This window comes from Giraffa tippelskirchi, chromosome 12 (assembly GCF_054371585.1).
Source record: "Giraffa tippelskirchi isolate mGirTip1 chromosome 12, T2T-mGirTip1v1.2.pri, whole genome shotgun sequence".
Taxonomy (NCBI): domain Eukaryota; kingdom Metazoa; phylum Chordata; class Mammalia; order Artiodactyla; family Giraffidae; genus Giraffa; species Giraffa tippelskirchi.
Window position 1 is genome coordinate 40,462,090 of NC_137286.1, and position 22,586 is coordinate 40,484,675.

Sequence of the window (22,586 nt, forward strand, 5' to 3'; positions counted from 1 at the left end):
TGCTAGATTGTTTTTGCTTTTTCCCACTAGGAGAGTTGGTCCTCACTCCATGTCCGTCTCAGAGCAGTAAACAGATCTTTCAGGTTTAGCACTAAGTGTGTTTCGAATCTGTAACTGTCATGAATGGGGTCTCTCTTGGGATTCCCACTGTCATCACACGTGCCATCCTCAGAGAAAGGCTGTCCCCATGACAAACTTCAGGAAAGAGTAGATAAAACCTCCTTCCTTGGTTTTTGGGAAAAAGTCAGGAGTCAGAAGACATGAGCCACTTCCAAAGGATATAAACCACAAACCACCTACATCAAGTTACTAAAACAATGAACTTTGCCCCCTTAGCTTCTGTAACTGTGGATCTTACTATAGTTTCCCACTGAAAGTGAAACTGTTAGTCACTCACTTGTGTCCAACTCTTTGCAACCCCATGGACTGTAGCCCACCAGGTTGCTCCGTCCATGAAATTCTCCAGGCAAAATATTGGAGTGGGCTGCTATTTCCTCCTCCATGGGATCTTCCTGACCCAGGGATCAAACTCAGGTCTGCCACATTGCAGGCAGGTTCTTTACCATCTGAGCCACTAGATGTATCTTATGATAGTTTCCCATTAACATTGCTGAAAGTTGATAGACAGAAGTAAGTTTACTAGTGTCAGTTACGCAAGACAAGTTCAGTTCTAGAGCTCTACCATACAACATTCTGCCTAAAGGTAACAATACTGTATTGTGCAAATTACAAAAATGTCTTCCTCATAAAAGAAGGCTTTATCTCCTTAGAGCTATTTGATCTTTTAATTACTGGAACTGCTTCTTTAATGTAAGAATATACTAGATAAAAGCTGATTTGACTTTTTTTTCTTAAAAAAAAAAGTTTACTAAATAGTTCAGGAGGGGAAGGGCGGGAGACAGTTACAGAAGATGCAAATAACAGACAAATGGACTCAGAAATCTGGTCTGTGCAAACCTAGATCCCCTGGAGGAAGGCATGGCAACCCACTCCAGTACTCTTGCCTGGAAAATCCCATGGACAGAGTAGCCCGGTGGGTTATAGTACAGAGGATTGCAAAGTCAGACACAACTGGGCGACTAAGCAAACACACACAGCACACAAACCTAGATTAGGTGCTGTCACACCCCAAAGGCACGCTGTTGGATGTGTTTCCATTCAAGGTCACTAGACCTCTGGGACAATACCACCTCTGGAACTTCGCTGATGCATCCTAAGGTGAGTGGGATGCCCCCCATTATAGGTACTGATCTAAGGCCAAGGAGTAGCTTGCAAGGTGCTGGGACACATATGCACGGGAGCATGGCCCTGTGCCCTCCTCCATCATTTCTCTCCCTAGGAAGTATAATCCTCTGACACTAGCAAACAAACACCCCTCAGTTGTTTTTTTCTGGTCAGTGATCAAAGGACCGAAAAGACTCAGCTCAGGGTGTTCCCAAGAAACAGGCCTGTTCTCAGTCCAAGCCAGGTCCCAGTGAGACTGCCTTCATCCCTCTTGTTTCATAGCCAGAACCCACCGCATTCTCTATTTGGACTCAGTCTGCATGTTACCACTATGTGCTTCTTATCTTGGCTTCTCCGAAATTAATCTACAGTCTTTCACAGAACAAAAGCATACACCTTGAGAAAGGTAGAGACGTGTGTAAGTTGCAAGGGTTTCTTCTTAAATCCAGACGAAATGCTTTCTTTGATGGAGAGAGGAAGGAATAAATGGCAGGAGCCCACACTTTCAGATCCATGCATCCTTTATTCCATGATCAACCACTGTGTTGCATCCAGGCAACACTATACAAACTGGCAGTCACCCGCAACCCAGCTGTACAACAATCGGAGGCTTACAGTACATTTAAGGCTTTTAAATTTGGGAAAAAAAAAAAAATGCTTTTTTAATAAAACCAAAGAACTCTCAAACCCAAACCCCCAACCAACAGAAGTAGTGTAACAGTTTTAAGCATCTTACATTTCCGATGCTGTTGGTGCAACCCCAGTGTCAAAATCCAAATAACTCCTAAACTAAAAAGATTAGTTTCGTGAAATTTTAATTACATAAATTTTTCAAAGCATAAACTTGTCTCTTTTTTTTGTCTTGGAAATGTTATAAAATTTTTTTAATAGCAAAACATAGGAATAAAAACATATTAACAAAATGTATTCAATCATTTACATTACAAACAAGGAATCTGCAGTTCATTGTTGTGGCCTGACAGAAGAAAATTACTCAGTAGGAATCTATGCACAATGTGATTGCAAATATGTACAGTACTTTAAAAAACCTACAAGGAGGAAAGCTGGCTAGGTTCTTTGTTAGACCAACCAGACGATCAAAATATTAAAACTCTGTGGACTAGTAGTAATAAATTTACACTTAAAAAAAAAGTTTCATTTTGTTTAAGAATATTCCAGTTATATTTATATGGTTCCAGTTGATGAAGCCATTCACCATAGTTCCAGTAAATTACCCTTTAATTGATTTGTTTTGGGGAAAGATCGGTATGTTAATAAAAATGAATGAAGGAATTTTCATCACAATGGTTTCCAGTTAAACTATCACAGCTTCACAAATGGACTGAACCATGAATCCAGTGGCTGAAACAGAGCTGCAGGTCAAATACTGAGAACACGGGTAGAGAGAGGTTGAGTCCTGCATTAATGCATCCTACGTGAGAGGTAAGGTGGAGAAAGAGGTGCGAGCATCCTTTTTTACAGCACAAGAAAGTGGACCCCCCACTCAGCTCTCATTCCCGCCCTGCAAGGCAATGAAGCTGGAAGTCACAACTGTTCGGTTTAACATGATGTGTGAGTCAGTAGAACCTGTGGATACAAAAGACTGAGAAGTCCTCTGCTCTCCGATGAGGATGCCCGAAAAGCTGCGTGCTTCCTTGTGGTGATCACGCCATGACCGCTGTCCAGTGAAAGCACGTGTAAAACGGAGGACTCGTGTTCACAGCCAATGAGGTAAGATCAAGTCGTCGTCTTCAGGAATTGGGAAGTTCGTGAGAAATGAACTGTTTTAGTCTCTCTAGGTATTGTGCGTAAAGCTCTATGTCATTATGCCCTGCCCCTTCGACCCAGAGCGGTTCCACGGCCCGGGGACAGCGCTCGTACATGGCCAGGCCGTGGGAGAAGTCGATGACCTCGTCCTCTGTGCCATGAATGACCAACACGGGAGAAGTGACTTTGGAGATCTTGTCAATGCTTCAAGACAGGAAAGGGGGAGAAAAAAGAAGGATCACAGACTTCACACTCAATGTAACAGAGTCAGCATCCTAGGCAAACAAGGCAAGAGCCCTGGAGGAATTTCCCCTCACTTTTCTAGTAGTTCATTTTTTAAAAAAAAATTAACTTTGCATTTCACAATAATTCTTGATTTACAGGCAAGGTACAAAGATAACACAGTGCTCCTATCTACTCCTAACCCCCTTCCCATAAGGCCAACGACACACATGATCGTAGTCCGTTTGTCCAAACCAAAAAACCAGCATTGGTATGTTACTGAACTCCAGACTTTATTTGAATTCTATGAACTTTTCCACTTAAGTCCTTTTTCTGTTCCAGGATCCAACTGAGAATACCACAATGCCGTTAGCCATTGTGTTTTTGTAAAAGTATTTTATTAAAAACAGAACTCCTAAATGTCATCTGACTACCCACCCAGTAAATAATATTTCTGATACATTCATATTTCGGAGAGAGGATTTTTTTAAAAAAAATACACAAGCTAGAACTTAACATACTGGAATGTCTCTTGAAAGCTGGGCACTGAACACACAGCCACTCAAGTTTTCAGGACTCTCTCTGTGTGTAAGCCATCTTCAGCACTGATTAGCAAGGTCATCAGAAGCCTCGTTTCATAAAAACGAAAACCTCATCCTTAAATAAAAACTGTACTATTTAGCTTGGAAATTTAATGTATGCCTAGATTGGATCCTGAATGAATTCTGTTTACAAAAATCAAATCTACCCACCAGGGAAGTCCCAAAATTCAGCTTGTGAGGCCATGAACTGTAGCCCGCCAGGGTCCTCTTGTCCATAGAATCTTCCAGGCAAGAATACTGGAGTGGGTTGCCATTTTCTATTCCAGGGGATCTTCCTGACCCAGGTATTGAACCCACGCCTCTTGCATCTCCTGAATTGGCAGGGAGATTCTTTACCACTGCACCACCTGGGAAGCCCAATCTACCCACAGAGGATGAATATTTGAGGATCTCCAAAAGAATATACTACAGGCTCTGAAAGCATTTCCCAAAGAGGAACTGAGAAGTTAGTAAGGCTTGTTAGGCTGGGTGCGTGGGTGACTTCTCTGCTGGAGGTCACTGTCATTTCCCCTACAAACACATAGAGAGGTGACCCTCTGTCCTTTTTGGCCCCCTGCCAGAGACCCTCTTACAGTTGACTTTCTGTATCTGATCCTAGCCAAAGTTACAGAAGGATCGATTTGGTTCTACCCACAGGGGTCATTTTGTTATGTCCTGACTAGCATTTATTCAGGGCTTACCTGGTGGCTCATTGGTAAAGAATCTGCCTGCCAATGCAGGAGACTCAAGTTAGATCCCTGGGTTGGGACGATCCCCTGGAGAAGGGCATGGCAACCCACTCCAGTATTCTTACCTGGGAAATTCCATGGACAGAGGAGCCTGGTGGGCTACAATCCATGGGGTCACAAAGAGTCAGACATGCCTGAGCAACTAAACATCGACAAACATTTATCCAACATGGACCACAACCAGGTGCTTTGCACTTGACATCTGAAATGTTATTCATCTTCAGTGAGACACAGTTAAAGAGGAGGGGCTGTCTCTGTTAAACCACGGAGGGAACTGAAGCTTGGAGATTATTAAAGAACAGGCATGAGGCTGTGGAGCTAGTACAGAGCTCTGATATCCATCACACATTCCAAAGATCTACAAACAACTGTCACAGAGCCTTGTTAACAGCTCATGAAGTTGCCAACCACCTCACAATGTCCAGGAAGAATGCAAGACCTCATTGGCCATGTCATTTGCCAAGATCAGGGCTACTGTGGCAGCAGTCAATTTGGCAGATTAGGAATCTTGTTTAGAAATCTATTATCCTCTTATAATTAATTTTTAAAGTGACTTCTTCTCAGAATGCAAAAGTCCAATTATATTCCATTAAAAATCTATTTGCTGACAGTTCCATGCTGCACGATTTAGGGGGCTCTCTATAGCCTGGAGGGTGTATTTGAAGTTAAATGCCACCATCTTGATTCTAAATATAAAGGAAGTAAGAAAGAATAAGGGTTTTTCTGGTGGCTCAGACAGTAAAGAATCTGCCTGTAATGCAGGAGACTCAGGTTTGATCCATGGATTGGGAAGATCCCCTGGAGAAGGGAGTGGCAACCCACTCCAGTATTCTTCTTTTTTTTTTTTCCAGTATTCTTGTCTAGAAAATCCCATGGACAGAAGAGCCTGGTGGGCTACTAACAGTCCATGGAGTTGCAAAGAGTCAGATACAACTGAGCGACTAACACTTTCACTTTTTTGCAAGAGAGAATAAACCACCAACCAGGTAATGATTAGAATTACTTATCTCTCTCTATATATATAATGTATGTTATAAATATATGTATATGTGGCTGAGTTGTATGGCATGTGTGATCCTGTAATAGTTCCCCGACCAAGGATTGAAGCTCAGAGTCCCTAACCACTGGACCACCAGGGAAGTCCCTTATCTCTATTCTTCGGTATTAAAAAAGAAATGGGAAAGTGCCTTCCTTTAAAGAGAGGGACACAGAAACAAGTGTGCATTTGGTAGCAACAGACACCCTAAGAAAACATTCCTCAAGTTCAATTAGTGATGACAGTTCACGTGACTATTGATGGTTTGAAGTCTCTCATTTTAATACTTTATGGTACTGAACAGGAAGAATGGCCTTTTCTGCCTATTTCCACCCACCCACCTTAATGAAGCTGCTTACACCACTTAACTTTCTCAGCCTCAGTTTCCTCACTGTAAAATGAGTCTTTCAAGATAAGGCACATAAAATGATTAGCCCATGCCTGGCAGATCACTCAAACCCAGTAAGAGTAGTATGCTGGTTTCCTATTAATTAATAAGCTGCAATTAGTTGTTGTGGCTGTATTTTAAGGTATCTGCTAATTTAAGAGTCAGGGGAAAACCTATTTGTTTTGTTGCCAGGGTAACCCCTTGCATGGCTTTCCACAAACACAGTAAATATCTCCCTTTCAACAAATGGGCCTCTCATTACCCATTCAGCACAAATAAGGCCATATTTGAGATGCACAGGGTCCCTGCTTAGCATTCTCAGCCATGCCACTGGAAATCCATAGCTTGCTTAACTTTCCCATGAAGCTGAACCTCATACAGGCTGCACAGAGTTTACCCAAGGTGTTAAGAGAAAGTTTCTTCTTGGGAGACAAGCCCATCTGTGGAACAGTTGTTTACGCAACCAAATGATGCTCCCCCCACCCTCATTCCCAATAATAACAGAATGACAGCAATGAAGGTGTTGATCAAAATTCAAAAACTGTACGTACTTCTTTGAGGTTTTCTATAACATGGCCATGGGTGTCCTGCTGTCAGAATTTTGGATGTACCCTGGGCAAATAATCTTTATTAAATACTTTCCTTAGCTTGTGCTTAGTTGCTCAGTCATGTCTGACTCTTTGCGACCCCACGAACTGTAGCCTGCCAGGCTCCTCTGTCCATGGGGATTCTCCAGGCAAGAATCCTAGAGTGGGATGCCATGTACTCCTCCAGGGAATCTTCCCAACCCAAGGATTGAACCCAGGTCTCCTGCATTGCAGGTGGATTCTTTACCATCTGAGTCACCAGTGAAGCCCTTCCTCAGCTTAGATTTAACAAAAAAAAAGCAGAGGTTTTCAAAGAGAGGTGTTCAAGAAGGCAATGTGCCCACTGCTTTTGCTTGTATAATACAGCTGCCCATTTTCCTCCTTCTGTTCGGGGACTGGAAAACAGCAGGGGCCAGGCTGGCAGGAGCTCTGCTGCCCCTGGGGTGCTGGCAGGAGGGGGCCTGGCCATGGTCTCTCGTGCAGGGGAGGGGGGCTTCAGGCACAGGTGGGCAGCAGGAGGTGTCTAGGGCTGTATGGAGGACTTATACTGTCCCTGACGCCCATCATCGCAGAGCTTACATCACTTTTTCTCTTACCTAGTGGTGTGACCAAAAACAAGAGAAATTTCAAACTTGGGGAGGCCTACAGTTTTTATGAGTATCTGTTGTTGTTATTTGGTTGCTAAGTCGTGTCTAACTCTTTTGCAACCCCACGGACTGTAGCCCCACCAGGCTCCTCTGTCCATGGAACTTCCCAGGCAAGGTTACTGGAAAGGGTTGCTATTTCCTTCTCCAGGGGATCTTCTCAACTCAGGGATGGAAGCCTGAGCCATCAGGGAAGACCTATTTGAGTATCTAGACCTCTGATTTAGTTCTTGTGACTCAACAATACATGTCCCTCTGAGTGAACAAATGAACACTGTACTAGAAGTTCCTTTAAGACATGTGCACACTTGTTTTTTTTATCCTATACATCCAGCTGAACCAATTAATCCTGGATGTCAGAACAAGCAAGGTCCTTAGACATCATCTGGCAGGTTTTTTTTTTTTTTTTACAAATGAGTCTGGCCCAGAGGACTAAGTCCCTGGTTGGTGCGTGTGCCACGTCCACCTCTCGTTCCCTGAGGAGCCCAGCACAGGGGCTGATGGCCAGCTGCATTCAGGAGACCACAGCTTCTGATCTGAAGTTGGGTCACTGGACGTCTTAGTACTTACTTACTGTATAGCAGTGAGCTTACCTGGGGAAGGCGTCAAAGCAGTACGTTTTTCTGGTGTCAGGAAAAGCCACACGCAATCCAGACATCAGAGGCGAATGGAGAATCACGGCAGCACACTCATACCTGGAGGCCAGGTCTACCGTGGGGACTGTCCCAATGCTCTGACCATACAGGATGATGTTCTCGGGACTTACGCCATACCTGGAGAAGTCAGAGGGCACGGGCCATTAGCTGACATGTGGCAGAGAGAGTGAGGAAGCCAAACACCACAGTGTCATAAACTCACAAAACTCCTACAACCAGGAATTTCCTGGTGGTCCAGTGGCTAAGACTTCGCACTCCCACTGCAGGGGGCCTGGGTTCAAACTAGACCCCACATGCTGGTGCAGCAAAAAAAAAAAAAAAAAAGTTTCTGTTTGGCCCCAGGCCTTCGAACTTGACACCATCTAACACAATTGTGCTTGTAGAAGAGGGTCCCAGGACACAAGTCTTGTCTGGCGTTCCTGCGTGGGATTCATTTCAGTTGGAAGAACGAGTGATTAAAAAAAGGGTCAGCGGGACTTCCCTGGTCGTCCAGTGGTTAAGAATCTGCCTTCTAATGCAGGGGATGCAGGTTCAATTCCTAGTCAGGGATCTAAGATCCCACATGCCAAGGAGCAACTAAGCCCCATGCTGCAAAGACTAGGCCTGGGCGCCACAAGGAAGAACCCACATGCCACATCCAAGACCTGATGCAGCCAAATAAATATGCTTTTTTATAAGACGGGTCAGCAAAAAGAGTTTTTATGGATGGTTTTGAGGAAGGAACTCATGGCTCCAGCATCTTTTGCCTTCAATCCACAGATTTAAAGGTAAGTTATCCTAGGGAGGACCTCCCTCCCCTGGGAGTTCCTTCTCTGATGGACAGGGAGGTCCATTTCAGTAGGATTTAACTGAGAGTTCAAAGTCCCTTGGAGGGGGAAGTATACTTAAGATTAGGGGTCTTCTTCTCCCTCCACAATTTTCATCAAAGTAGGCTATGACACCCCAAAACATGAGGGCCATTGGATGCTGCATGGGGTGGATTACAGGGTGTCAGAAGGCACCTGGAGAGAAGACTACCTGCAATCCCCACATTTGAAGTGTAGGCTCTTTCTGCAATGGCCAGCTCTGTGGCAGGATGTTTTGCTATCGATTATAAACAACTAAATCATAAACAACAATAAGAGGAAGAAGAAAATAAAAACTGAAGGTAGTTATTGAAGGGGAGGAGTAAGAGATGGTTAATATTCAAAGTTAAAAGTAAAATAAAAGAGGAATTCCCTGGCAGTCCAGACTCTGAGCTTTCACTGTAGAGGGCATGGGTTTGATCCCTAGTCAGGGAACTAGATCCCATATGCCACGTGGTGTGGCCAAAAGTAAAAAAATAAAGTAAAAGACTTCCAGATTAAAATGGCATCAGACTAACGCTTACCTTCTTTGATCGGATCTGCAGAATGATAAGAACCATACAGGATAACCTATCATAGTAGTGAGTGTTACTATTAGAGTCAAACTTATTTTCTCAGTCACCTGACACTGTTTTACATCCTGTTTCACAGACCTTGGGGGCTACACTGAATGAATAAAGGATCACTGGGCACAGACTCAAAGGGCAGAGGTGGGTGTGTAGTTACTTGAACAGCCTTTTCTTGAGTGTCCTGACTCTGTCCATTCTCCAAGATCATGACGTCCCTGAAATGTCTTTATAGAGCAGCCCGAACTTTTCACTGAAGGATACTCAGCTTTCAGAATTTCTACTCATGGGCATCAGGACACACCTGGCACCAATCTCAACAAATCCTCCTTCTGACACACAGACACCCACAGCCTTAACAACACTTTACAACTCAGTGTTTTCATTGCAAAACTTCACTATGCGAAACACTAGCCATTAATAGTGGAAAATACGACAACTGGTATTACATTAAATAAAGAACTTTGGGATTTCCCTGGTGGTCCAGTGGCTAAGACTCCCAATGCAGGGGGCCTGGGTTTGATCCCTGGTCAGGGAACTAGGTCTCACATGCTGAAACTAAGAGTTCATATGCCACAACTTAAGATCCCCTGTGCCGCAACTAAGGCCCTGTGCAGCCAAAGAAAGAGAGAGACAGAACTTCTGGTCCTCAGAAGGCATCATTAAGGAAGTAAAAAGGCAAGTGGGAAAAATTATTTGCCACACATGGAACTGGCAAAGGGCTCACAACTAAAACAAAGAACACATCAGTGGGGGGGGGGAAATGATCAAGTACAGAAAAACAGCACTCTACAAAATGATTATTTCGTAACAGAAGACATCTAAATGGCAGAGAGGGAAGGAAGGAAGGCAGGGAGGGTAACTCAACTTCATTAGTAAAAAACAAAATGAGATTTCACAAACGAAAACCATAGCGTAATACTAACAAACATTTAAATGCTGTCAATACCAAGTGTTGACAAAAATGTGACCACAGAAACTTTCATTCTTTCCTGATGGGGATTAAGAGAATAGATGGAAGCACTTTGCAAAAAAGTAAAAGTGAAGATACAATGACACATCCCCAGGGACCTAGCAATTCCTCCCCCAGATATATTCACCATGGATTAGAAATATCTTCTGGACTATTCACGGGTGGTTGGAGAGAGCCTCAAGGGGTGTCACAGAGCATCAAAAGGCAACGCTGATGAATGGTAAAGACATCCTGTTCAGAATGGATGAGACACAATCAGAATGAGCAGATACACAGAACACACCATGTGCAAAAAACTTAAACCCACCCAAATTAAACTTTACTGCTTGGACTCTTTTGTTGACTATATGAGGGCTACTCCATTTCTTCTAAGGGATTCTTGCCCACAGTAGTAGATAGAATGGTCATCTGAATTAAATTCTCCCATCCCTGTCCATTTTAGTTCACTGATTCCTAACTGTCGATGTTCACTCTTGCCATCTCCTGTTTGACTATGTCCAATTTACCTTGATTCACGGACCTAACAATCCAGGTTCCTATGCAATACTGTTCTCGACTGCACTGGGCTTTACTTTCACCAGACACATCCACAACTGAGAATTGGCTCCACTTTGGCCCAGCTGCTTCATTCTTTCTGGAGCTATTAGTAGTTGCCCTCCGTTTTTCCCCAGTAGCATGTTGGACACCTTCGGACCTGAGGGGCTCATCTTCCAGTGTCATATCCTTTTGCCTTTTCATACTGTCATGGTGTTCTCGTGGCAAGAATACTGAAGTGGACTGCCATTCCCCCCTCGAGTGGACGACATTTTGTCAGAACCCTCCACCATGACTTGTCCATCCTCGGTGGCCCTGCATGGCCTGGCTCATAGCTTCATTGAGTTACAAAAGCCCCTTTGCCACAGCAAGGCTGTGATCCATGAAAGGGTGCTTGATTGAGTGAGTAAAAGGTGCTCAGTCGTGTCCGACTTTTTGCTGCCCCGTGGACTGTAGCCCACCAGGTTCCTCTGTCCATGGGATTCTCCAGGCATGAATACTGGAGTGGGTTGCCATTGCCTCCTCCAGGGGTTCTTCCCGACCTTCACTGCAGGCAGATTCTTGACCATCTGAGCCATCAGGGAACCCCCAAAGGGGGTCTTAGGGATACTTAATTGAAAGAAAAGCAAAGAAGTAAAGCCCTGAAAAACCAGGGTAGTGGTTAAGGACAGGAGGAGGGGGGAAATAGCTTATGGCTGGGAAGAAGCATGTTGTTTAGGGGAGGCTTATGGATTGCTGGATATAGTCTGTATCTTTTTTTTTTTTTGGCAGAGCTGCACATCATGTGGAATCCTAGCTTCTCAACCAAGGGTCTAACTGGGGCCCCCTGTATTGGGAGCATGAAGTCTTAACCACTGGACTGCCAAAGAAGTCCCTATTAGTCTATGTCTTATCACAACTGTTCCTTTTACAGTTCATTAAGTGGAACATTTACAATCTTATGAACATTACTGGCTACCATTCTATTTATTATATTTCACAACAGTAAATATTTTTTATAAGCTCACCAGATATTTCAGATATGGAGACAGCCCTCCTGGAAACTGTTATGAATCATAATAGATTTTGTGCTAAACACAAACGTTCTAAGGAAACATGAGGCCATTAGAAATTACATCTCATCAAGAGCTAATGTGGGGAAAACTCATGTTCAAATGTTCCATAAAAAGCAGCCAACAAAAAAACAGGGTCACAGTTACATTCCTTCAAACAAAATCTATATGGAAAAGGGACTTGAAAGTAATCTATTAAAATGATAATGGTTATTTTCAGGTAGTGAGAACCAGGTAACGTTTCTTCTTTCAAACATTCATTTCTAATTTCCTATAATTATTAGGTAGTGATTTGTTAAAATGAATAAATTAAGGAAGCACAATTGCTGGACCATTTTACATGGAGTCAGCAAGTGTTCTTTACAGTGTCTGTATTTGAAAAGGCTTTGAAAACTAAAGTGCTAGTGAAATGTTCAGATTTGTTAGTATTACATTAAGGACTTTTCCCTGTTTATTATACTGTCTGACAACACATGAGAAGCCTGGGAGGTACGGATGGGGTTCGGGGGCGGCTAATTCTTTGAAGGTATGGAAGGTTTTCAGGAAAACTCTAGGAGGTCTCTGGTCAAACATCCGCCTCTAACAGATGAGGAGGCTGAAGTGGGTCCTTTTTACAGTACCACTATGATGCTGTTTTTGATGAAAAAAAAAAAAAAAAGGTAGACGATTGATGACCTCTATACCAGTGGTTCCAAAATAAGAAGTATCTGAATGTCTTGGGAATCTTAAAGAATGTAAACTCCTTTAGAGATTTTCCATACTTAAAAACTCCAGTGGGTTTGCTGATTCCTCAAACTAACCATTGTTTGGTACTGAGTAAAAAAGTGTCAAACCAGATCCTAAAGTGCTTTTAGCTCTCAAATTCAATTAAAAAATGTAAGATAAAAAGAGAGATGGTAAATGGAATCTGTTACTAAGTCTGGGTGAAATTCAGGGCATTTGAAGATCATAGCTCTTAGGATTAAGTGCGTATATATATATATATATATTTTTTTTTTTTTTTCCAAAAACATCAATAAACCCCAAGTCCAAAACCTTTATACTAAAGTAAAATGGATGTTAAGCTCTTCCAGCCTGGACAGGACAGTTTTGTGGCACGACACAGGTAGGCAGGATTTTTTGCTTTTTTACTTAGAATTTGCTATTTTAAAACATCAAAACATCAAAAGTGATTTCTTACAACAGTCCACAAACAATGTTTTTTTCTTCCATGTGTCCAACCCCCAAAGGCAGGCTTTAACAAGTAAACTTCCGCGTTTCTCAGCTATAAACACACCAGACCCGGAGACACGGAGGCCGTCCCTCCTTCCCACGCCCAATAGCTCTCTTCTGCTGCTGTTTCCCCCCTGCCCCTTCATGTGTCTGGAAGATGCTGCTTTTCCATCCCAGGGTGAACCTTCCACCTGAGCACTGGATCTTCACCCTCCCCTAAATTTGAAAATTTTATCCCCACCCATGCAGAACCAATCTTAATCCCAGCACCACACACATCTCCAAGTCTCTGGATCTAAGAAACGGCCCATCTTCACTGGTGCCTCCTCTAAGTGACAGTCCCATCTCTCATCTCTCCTTCCCCACCACATCCTCATCCCCAACGAAGCCCCTGAAATCCACCCCCTGCCACCACAACGCCCAGTGAGCTGCTCTCAGAAGTTCCTGATGCAACTCCTTCTCCCCAACTCCTCATCCAATTTCTCTTTCTTCTTTTCCTTCTCCTCCTCCCTTTTTTTTTTCTTTTTGCCACAACCTGCAGCATGCGGGATCCTCCCTGACCAGGGATTGAACCTGTGCCTTCTGCAATGGAAACACAGAATCTTAACTGCTGGACCACCATGGGACCCCACGATGCCTTTCTTCCTTGACTGCATTCACTCTTGGTTCCTCCTCCAGCCCCACTATCCACAGGCTTGGCCCTTTCCTGGCTTCCCTCCTCCTGCTGTAGCCTTCCTGCTACTCTTACATTTTCTCTCCAAAGGATTTCACTGAATCCATGCCTCAACTGTTAACTCTCTGCTGGCAATGCTTCCAACGTAGTATTCAAAGTCAGGATGAAGACAAAGATAAATTATGGAAAGGAGTGGACTGTCACATGAGAAATCCAGCTAAAGATCTCAACTTATTCTGGCAGTGACCAATTAGCTTGATGATTATGCAAACAGGGGACTAGTTTCTATACCTGGAAGATGTCACTTATTGTTTTAAAAATAATGCATTAAAAAAAATAGTTGCTGAACGCCTCTTTAAGGACTAAGCACAGAACCTCTAGGGGTACAGAAAGATGAACATAAAACACTGGGTGGGTGCAAGGAGTTTATAGTCCAGCTGGGGAAGCAATGTACATAAAAGCTTGGGGTGGGGGACAAGCTAAAGCCAGATCTAAATCTAGGATGAGAGATTAGGACACAGGGTCACAGCAGATGAGGCAAGGAATTCAAGATCAGGCAGGGTCAAAGCCACGTGAACAAAGCATTTCATTTGCTTGTAGCCAACTACAGCTCGATTTGCATGTCAGACAGACACACGTTCTTATCAGACTCTCCCTGGACCTCCCCATGAAATCTTCAGTCCTGACTTAAATATGCAAGCAGGTACTGTCTGCACATGGATCTCTAGGGAAAAGCCACTCTTGGTCGGTGAGAATCCATGCATTCATTTTACAGCTGAGTCTCCAGTCAGAATGTCATCATCTCCTGCAAGGGTGCGTTCAGGCCTGCCACAGCTGGCTCCAGGGACCCACAACAGGTTCTGACACTCAGATCTGACCCTTGATATGTGGAGAGACTGAACAGCCGAGACCTATATTTACACTGTAGCTATAACTGAGCCTGGAAGTCCTGATGCTCATGATCAGAGCCCCAGGCCTGCCAGAGGACCATTCAGAGGCCCTAGTTTCATAGCATCCTCAGCATTAGCATCGCATAAACACCAGCCTCTGCACCTGAGTCTCCTCTTGGTTATAGTCTCCACTGCCCCTTAACCCTTCTTTGACTGGATCCCTCAAATTTCACCCAGGCCAAAATTCTGATTCCATTAAGTCCCATGCTCAAGCACAGTCCATCAGATCTTCAATCCCCAGTGTTATAACCCCCAGAATCGTTGACATCCTGACCATCCTGCTTTTTTAAAAAAATTAATTTTTATTGGAATATAGCTGCTTTACTATGCTGTGTCAGTTTCTGCTGTACAGCAAAGCGAATCAGCTACAGATGTACATATATCCCTTCTTCCTTGGATTTCCCTCTCATTTAGGTCACCACAGAGCACTGAGTTTAAAAAGGAGGAAGAAACTGCCCACAGAGGAAAAGACTGGAGTTAGAGACGAACTCCAGTAGCCGCTCGCCTGTAAATTCGTAGAAATACTTGCATGACACAGAGTGAATGGGGCCAAAGTCAGGATGGGTTCTGAGAAAAACATACTAGAAAACTCAAAATGCAGTGCAGGGACTTCCCTGCAGATACAGCAATGAAGACTCTGTGCTTAACAATGCAGGAGCCACAGGTTCGATCCCTGGTCAGGAAATTAAGATTTACTTAAAATACAACACAAGGAATAAGGTCTCCCAACGTTTGCTAGGGGAAAGTCACGACCCTGAATGATTACTTTCCTCAGCAGGGAATGCCATGTGTATGGTAACCTCTTGGAAACCTACAAATTTTGCTCCCTGCTTCTTTCAAACGTCTAGCATCTTCTTGCAGTCACCAGCTATGCTGAGCTCAGATCAACAACACAAATGTTAAGTTCTGGTTCCCACTCAGCATACAGGACACGATCCCAGGAGCACACCTCCCCCCCCACCCCTACCCTGACCCCCATACCCGAGGGCATGGCAGCAAGCAGGAGTTGAGGCAGGAGGTGCCCATGGAGAGGCTGAGAGTACCAGGGGGACCGTGTCCAGTGGGGATGTTCCCTTCACTGATAAGGGAAAATCTGTTTGTTTTCGTTTTAATGTAAAGCTTGCCTTTCTGTCTACAAACATGGCCAAGCTGAGCCTCCCTAAGACACACTGCATCCTGTTTAAGTTAATGGGCCCTGGTTTTGCCCTGCATGAAGAGCATTTCCATTTATCTTCAGATGAAGCATGCTTGGCACACTTCCACCAACTTTGAAGTCAACATTTTAAATATTTCAGAGCTAGGACTCCTAGTGAAAATACTTTTAGACATAGGACAAAGACAAATACAAAAGGTAAGGTGAAAGTTAATTGAAGGATGAGGTCTGAGGATACCAAAAAGCCCTAATAAACTTCAGAGCAAAGCCTCAGAGTAAAAGGTCTGGCTGGGAGGGAAGCAGGTGGGTAAACACAGCCCTGGAGAAAACAGATGACCTGGGAACACTCACCTTCAGCCGCAGAAATGGGAAATCCATCTTTTACTTTCTGTAGCCAGAGCTTAACGAATGTGACTTCTGCTATATTTTAAACGGATAACCAACAAGGACCTACTGCACAGCACAGGGAACTCTGCTCAGTGTTATGTGGCGGCCTGGATGGGAGGGGAGCCTGAGGGGAGAGTGGATACATGTATGTGTATGGCTGAGTCCCTTTGCTGTTCACCTGAAACTATCACAACATTGTTAATCAGCTATATACTCCAATACAAACTAAAAAGTTAAACATACACACACACACAAATGTGTGATTTATACTTTAATTATGAGGAAGATAAAAAAGCATCCACCCCCTGAAACAGGCTTATTTTTCCTTTTTAAAAATGTACCTTTGTAGGTTTAGGCTTTCTAAAATGTTATACTGATGCTTCACAAACAGATTTCTACTGGTCCTTTAACTCCAGTGGCAAAAGCAAAGGAAACACAGTTTAAAGTAAGTAACTGTTGCAAGGGCGCTGTTTGAGACAATTAAAAATTTTAATGGTAAGTAATGTCAGTGGATTGTTTCCTTTTTTCTGACCAAGGAAATGTGGCTAAAAGGGACATTGAAAAGGAAGATAATGATAATTGTGACAGTTTCAAAACTCTGAGCCAGTGCTCAAGGTATCCTTCTCAACACTGGTTACAAAATAAAGGGTGCCAAATGCAACATTGAAACTAGCCTCCTTCATGGGAAGCATCAGTGAAGGTGATGAGGATAAATATGAGCTCCTGGGTTATTAGTCTCTGGGGAACTGAAGAAGGAAATGAGGTTCAAACCAAGAAATAACACTAAAACCAAGCTAAGTTTAAACATGACTATCACCGTCGGTAAGTTCATCAGAGCACAGCAAGTGGAATGGTTCAGTTGTGGCCAGGAAATCAGGAAGCACAGAAGAAGCTTGAAGCCCGTCACTCAGGAGGGGAAATCTGCAGACACAAGGGAAGAAAGGCAAGAGCTGAGGGGAAGCTGAGCACCCTAAGAACACGGAGGGCAGCCTGTCCTGGTGGGGGTGAGGGTTTCACCTCGGAAAGCACAAGGCCGTCCGAAGGAGGTGTCACCCACTCTGAAAGCATCTGAGGAATGTGCACAAGGTCCCCAGAGAATGGAGACGTGACAAGTTGTGCCACCAGAAGGAAAATAATGGCTGGGCGAGACATGTTTTGAGTGGCTCACATCACGTGTCTGTGCAGCAAGCAGTGGTGGGGAAGGGACAGACATGAAGATAATTCTGTAGTTAAGGGACAGAAAATGAGCACACACAGAAATGTTGAGAAGGAGATCATGGGTGGTTGGAGTTTCGGTTTTTAGAAAATACGTTCAGGACTTCCCAATAGCCAAGACTCCCAATGCAGGGGACCAGGTTCAATCCCTGGTTGGGGAACTAGATTCCTGCAACTAAAAGATCCTGCATGCCTCAACTAAGACCTGGTACAGCCAAATAAATAAGTAAATTATTTTAAAAAATTATATGTTCAGCTTGGGAAGACAGTGGGTTCCAGGTAACTGCGGAGCATCCCAAGAAGGCACATGAGTCACACTCTCAGGGCTCCTTATAAGGAAAATCTTTATGAATCATACTGAGGTCAATGTCAGATAGGCGAGCCTCTAGGTGCTCCTCACGCTGCCTCCTGACAGGGTGCGGGAAGCCCAGCAGCTGGAAGGACGGAGGGCTGGGGTGTCTGTCCAGGCCAGCAGCTGCAGGGGCACAGACAGCTACAAGCAGAGGCTCTGGGAGAGACAACATGACCCAGGTGCCAAGGAGACAGATGGACCAGACGCATCACAGCTTATACCTGTAAACGAAAAGGTAACGTGTCCTTTTCTTCAGTGGACTGTGATGACAATGACACAACACACAGAATGAGGGCATTTCAGCAAATCCTAACTCACCAGGAGGCAGTGGTGTGGCGACGCACGCCTGGTCAACGAAGCCTTTCTTACAGGTACTCAGGTATTTCAAAACATAACAAGGGGGCTTCCCTGGTGGCTTAGTGGTAAAGAATCCACCTGCCAATGCAGAAGACATGGGTTCAATCCCTGGTCTGGGAAGACCCCATATGCGGTGGGGCAACTAAGCCTGTGCATCACAATTACTGAGTCTGTGCTCTAGAACTCAGGAGCCACAACTACTGAGCCCAGGTATTCTAGAGCCCGTGCTCTGCAACAAGAGAAGCCACTGCAATGAGAAGCCCACTCACCGCAACTAGAGAAAAGCCTGAGTGACAACGAAGACCCAGCACAGCCAAAAATAAAAAAGACAAGCATTATCCAATTTTTGTAAAGTAGCATCTACACTCGGGGATGGGATTTCATTCTATCCTAGGTGTTAGAAATTTCCTTCCAAATGATAGCACAGGCATTGGCTATCTGTGCCAGGTCTAAAACCACCTTCCAAACAATTCTTTTTCTATCTTTTGGCCAAGCCAAAAGATAAATTTTGGAAGTGCAGAGACTTAACCACTGGACCACCATGGAAGTCCCAAAACAACATGATTCTTTGTGACATTAGAGACTGTTCTCTCCCCTACAATACTCTTTCTCTGTGTCAAAGCAAAAATAAACCAGACTTGGCATGACTTAATTTTTTTTTACAAAAATTACTTTTCAGAGGAAAAGTTAATAGTCCTAAAGAATACGAAAATCACCTCTCTTTAGCTCTGTTACAATTAAAATAGAATAATTTGCTTGAACTTGTTTGAGTATAATTGTGCATGAAATTGTTCTAATGATAATTGGGGCTCTCTTGGCATTCTGTAATTATCTAACATGTCGGAAAAGCCAGAAGAAATGCTGTCTTCCCTCCCCCCCAGCCTCCCCCGACCAACAGCTGCATAAATACCTGTGAAATGGTTAGAATGCCACCTACCCTACAGGTTTTGAGAGGATGACATGAGCTGGCTTATGTAAGTCACAAGCATCTGATAAAAAAGGCATTTAGTGTATGTCACTCCCATTCACACCAAATACAGATTGAAAACAGACACGTGACCAAGGTAAAGCCTTAAAGCAGAGGTCCCCAAACTCTGGATCTAATGCCTGATGATCTGAGGTAGAGCTGATGTAATAATAATAGAAATAAATGTAAATGTAAAGCCCTTGAATCATCCTGAAACCATCCCCCATCCCTGGTCCATGGAAAAATTGTCTTCCAAAAAACAAGTTCTTGGAGCCAAAAAGGTTGGGGACCTCTGGCTTAAAGGATCTCCCTATTTCATACCCAAGAAACACAGCTGAAATTAAAAGACAGAGCTCATGAAATCTCCGGGACAGGGAAATACATTTTTTTTAAATTCGTATTTAATTATCCCTTTGAGGGCCGAAGTCACTTCTTAGAATGAGAAACCCAAGAATCAATTTCTAATTATTTTATCTCACTGTAAGGTGAGTTCTCCCAACAGCCATAGCACACAAGACACTACATGGTCAGTCTCTGCCCTGCCTCACAGGGACTTGCAAATGGAGTTCAACAAAAGCCCTTTAACTCCTACATGACAACTGCTGAGGTGTCCAGTAGACATTCATGGATAGTCACCCACAGCAGACAGAGAGCTTTTCTGATCTGCTGTATCTTCAGAGCATCTCTCTCCTGACCCTGGAGCTGCAGGTATGAACACAAACCCAAGGTAGACCTCCTTGGCCAGAGTGACTGCTTCTGGGAGAAGCAGAGTTGGAACCAAGACCAGTCAACTGGAGTTCTTCCAGGACGCCTGTGCCCTCTTCTGCCAAGCATCACCTTTGTCACTGCTCAGAAAGAATCTTCTCAAAATCACTACAGGACTTCCCTGGAGGTCCAGTGGTTAAGACTCTGCAAGGGGTGAATGTTCGATTCCTGGTCCGGGAACTAAGATTCCACATGCCCTGCAGTAGAGCCAAAAAAAAAAATTGCTACCAACAAGAAAGCAAAGTTGAGAGAAGAAGTAAGTGAGCTGAGTCTTGAAGCTACCATTCGAGGTCCCAAACCTGGTCAAGCACCTGATCACAGAGCTCCTGGAGTTTCGACCTGGGTGGAGCTTACGCTCTTCTCCTGTGAGTCTGGGCTAACATTAGCCTTTTGTGAGCAGCTCAGAGTATGTAGTCAGGACTGTGTGATAGTCTGGGGCGTGGACGGAGGGTGGAGATTTGCACAGTGGGTTAGAGGAAAGAGTAGGCTTTGAATTAGACAACTCGAGGACTGGAGCCCAGCTCTGCCACGATCAGTGATCTGATCTTTTTTTAATTAAAAAAATTTGTATTTATTTTTTGCGGGGGCTACAGGGCAGCATGAAGGATTTTAGTTCCCTGACCAGGAATCGAACCCTCCACCCTGCAGTGGAAGCAGAGTCCCACCACTGGACACCAGAGAAGTCCCAGTGACCAGCAGTCCTGTTTCCTGGGCTCTAAAGGGGTGTAACCTTGCCTTGGATCTACAGGGAAAATTAAATGAGGTGATGAGTGAAACCCCATAGACTCCCTTTTTGTCCCCCCTCTAGGCTGCTTTCATGTGTCCACAGCCAGACGTGGCACGAGTGGAGATTGAATGCGACCCCAGGACACAAGATGACACCTAATCTCAAACCAGAATGCTGGTTCTCTCCCTCCCATCAGCTTGGGCTTGGTACTGTTTGCACCCTTAATGTTTTGTGTACACTCACAATGGAAGTCTGTTAAATAAACATCCTCCTTGGGACAAACCCAGTGATGTCCCGAGTCCCTCCTTGATGACATCTCAGTTCCTTTCTCTTTGGTCTCATTCCTTCTTTGTGCTTGTCTTTTTTCCTTGTATTCTCTACTCTTCATTTGACTTCCAGAACCTTCCATTCCCCCCTCCTTTCCTCCTTCTTAAAGCATAGTAAGTTCACAACATCAATTATGGAAATAACTAGAACTACAGGACAGGTGGATGGCAAAACCCTTCCTCAGAGATCACACAGATGGGTCACTCTAAGACAAGGAAACGAAAGCTTTGAGAAAGGTTAAAACTTCACTCTGAATTGCAAGTACCAAGATAACTGCTGTAAGTATATTATAGCTCCGGAATATTGACAAACTGGGGAAGGATTGTCAATCGCACAAATTACAGCCAAACCAGCACAAGCATATTGGAGGGGGTGCAGGATAGGTTCAGCATCAGGCAGAATTATCAGTCATGCTCTAGGCGTCGGTTGTCTGGTGCGTTCAATGGGCTCCTATTATCCAGGCTAGGGTGATGTGTAACGGCTCGGTCATGTCTTTTATCATCCCCTTGCAACTCACATGTAAAACGATTTGGAATCAGTATGTCCAGACGCCCAACCTAAGCATTTCTGAAATAAATCATGCTTTAAAATGTGAACATTCTGCTTTAGGGGCACAGAGTTTTCATCTGGGAAAATGGAAAGTTCTGGACACAGATGGTGGTGATGGTTTCCAAACAATGTGAACAGACTCAATGCCCCAGAACTGTCCACTTAAAACTGGTCCGAAGACTCCATTTCATGTTATGTACATATAGTCACAAAAAAGGGGGGACAAGTGAACAATCCTCTTAAATCTGACTTCTACTAATTATTTCCTTATTAGAGCATACCAGGGAGAAAGGCTAGCTCTCCTGAAGTCCAATTGAGATTTTAGGGAATTCTCTGGTGGTACAGTGGCTAGGACTAGGCGCTTTTACTACCAGGGCCCCAGTTCCATCCCTGATTGGGGACCTAAGATCCCAAAAGCCACGAGGTACAGCCAAAAAAAAAAAAAGGGGAGAGAGAAAGAGATTTTACTACAAAAATAAAATAGTAAATACAGTTCACTTTTTTTAAAGGAAGAAGATTCTAAAGATATGCATGTCACTAATACTGTGTTCTTTTACAAATCTGGTAGAACATTCCACTCATGAGCCATCTCCAAGGGCAGCTTCAGGGAGGCTCAGTGGCACTTACGAAGGTGGGATGGGGGTGACAGCTGTTTTACTTAATCACAAAGACCTTCTTATCCTTTCCATTATCTCTCCACCTTGCCTGAATTTTCTTTTTTTTTTTAAAGCAAAACAAAGGAAACCCACTCCTTAGCACAGCCCACCAGTTCTGCCATCCTTTTTCTTGGGGACATGAAAGGACTCACTCAGTGACATCACAAGATGAGGCCAGTGCAGGATGTGGTGATGGAAACAGACGCCTCTCTTCTCAGTGGCACCTTTCGTCTGAGTAACACCGGCACAGAATTCCAATTCTATATCTAAATACCCAAGGGCAGCTGTTAGAGAGGTTGGCTGCATTCTGAAATATCACCCCCGAGGCTGACAAGGACAGAGGACTTGGGATTCTGGATGGCGGAGCCAGCCTTGTAGCCTCCAAACACCAGACAGCGTCTATGTGACTCATAGGTCTTACCCACATGGGAGCCTTCATTTCCTTTTCCAGTCCGTCTAAAATACGGCCTCG

The 22,586-nt window shown here is 44.1% G+C and overlaps 1 protein-coding gene across 2 annotated transcripts in view; it reads right to left on the reverse strand.

Annotated features, from left to right (window-relative positions):
* Window positions 1-1,727: 1,727 nt before the first annotated feature.
* ABHD17C (abhydrolase domain containing 17C, depalmitoylase) overlaps window positions 1,728-22,586 on the reverse strand; it is a 54,602-nt gene continuing 33,743 nt past the window's right edge. For both annotated transcript variants that reach the window (XM_081546727.1, XM_081546725.1), the window contains 2 exons: window positions 7,792-7,971; window positions 1,728-3,195 (listed from right to left, as the gene is read on the reverse strand). In XM_081546727.1, the coding sequence (XP_081402853.1) occupies window positions 2,976-3,195; window positions 7,792-7,971 (400 nt within the window). In that variant the 3' untranslated portion in view covers window positions 1,728-2,975. The remainder of the gene's footprint in view (window positions 3,196-7,791; window positions 7,972-22,586) is intronic.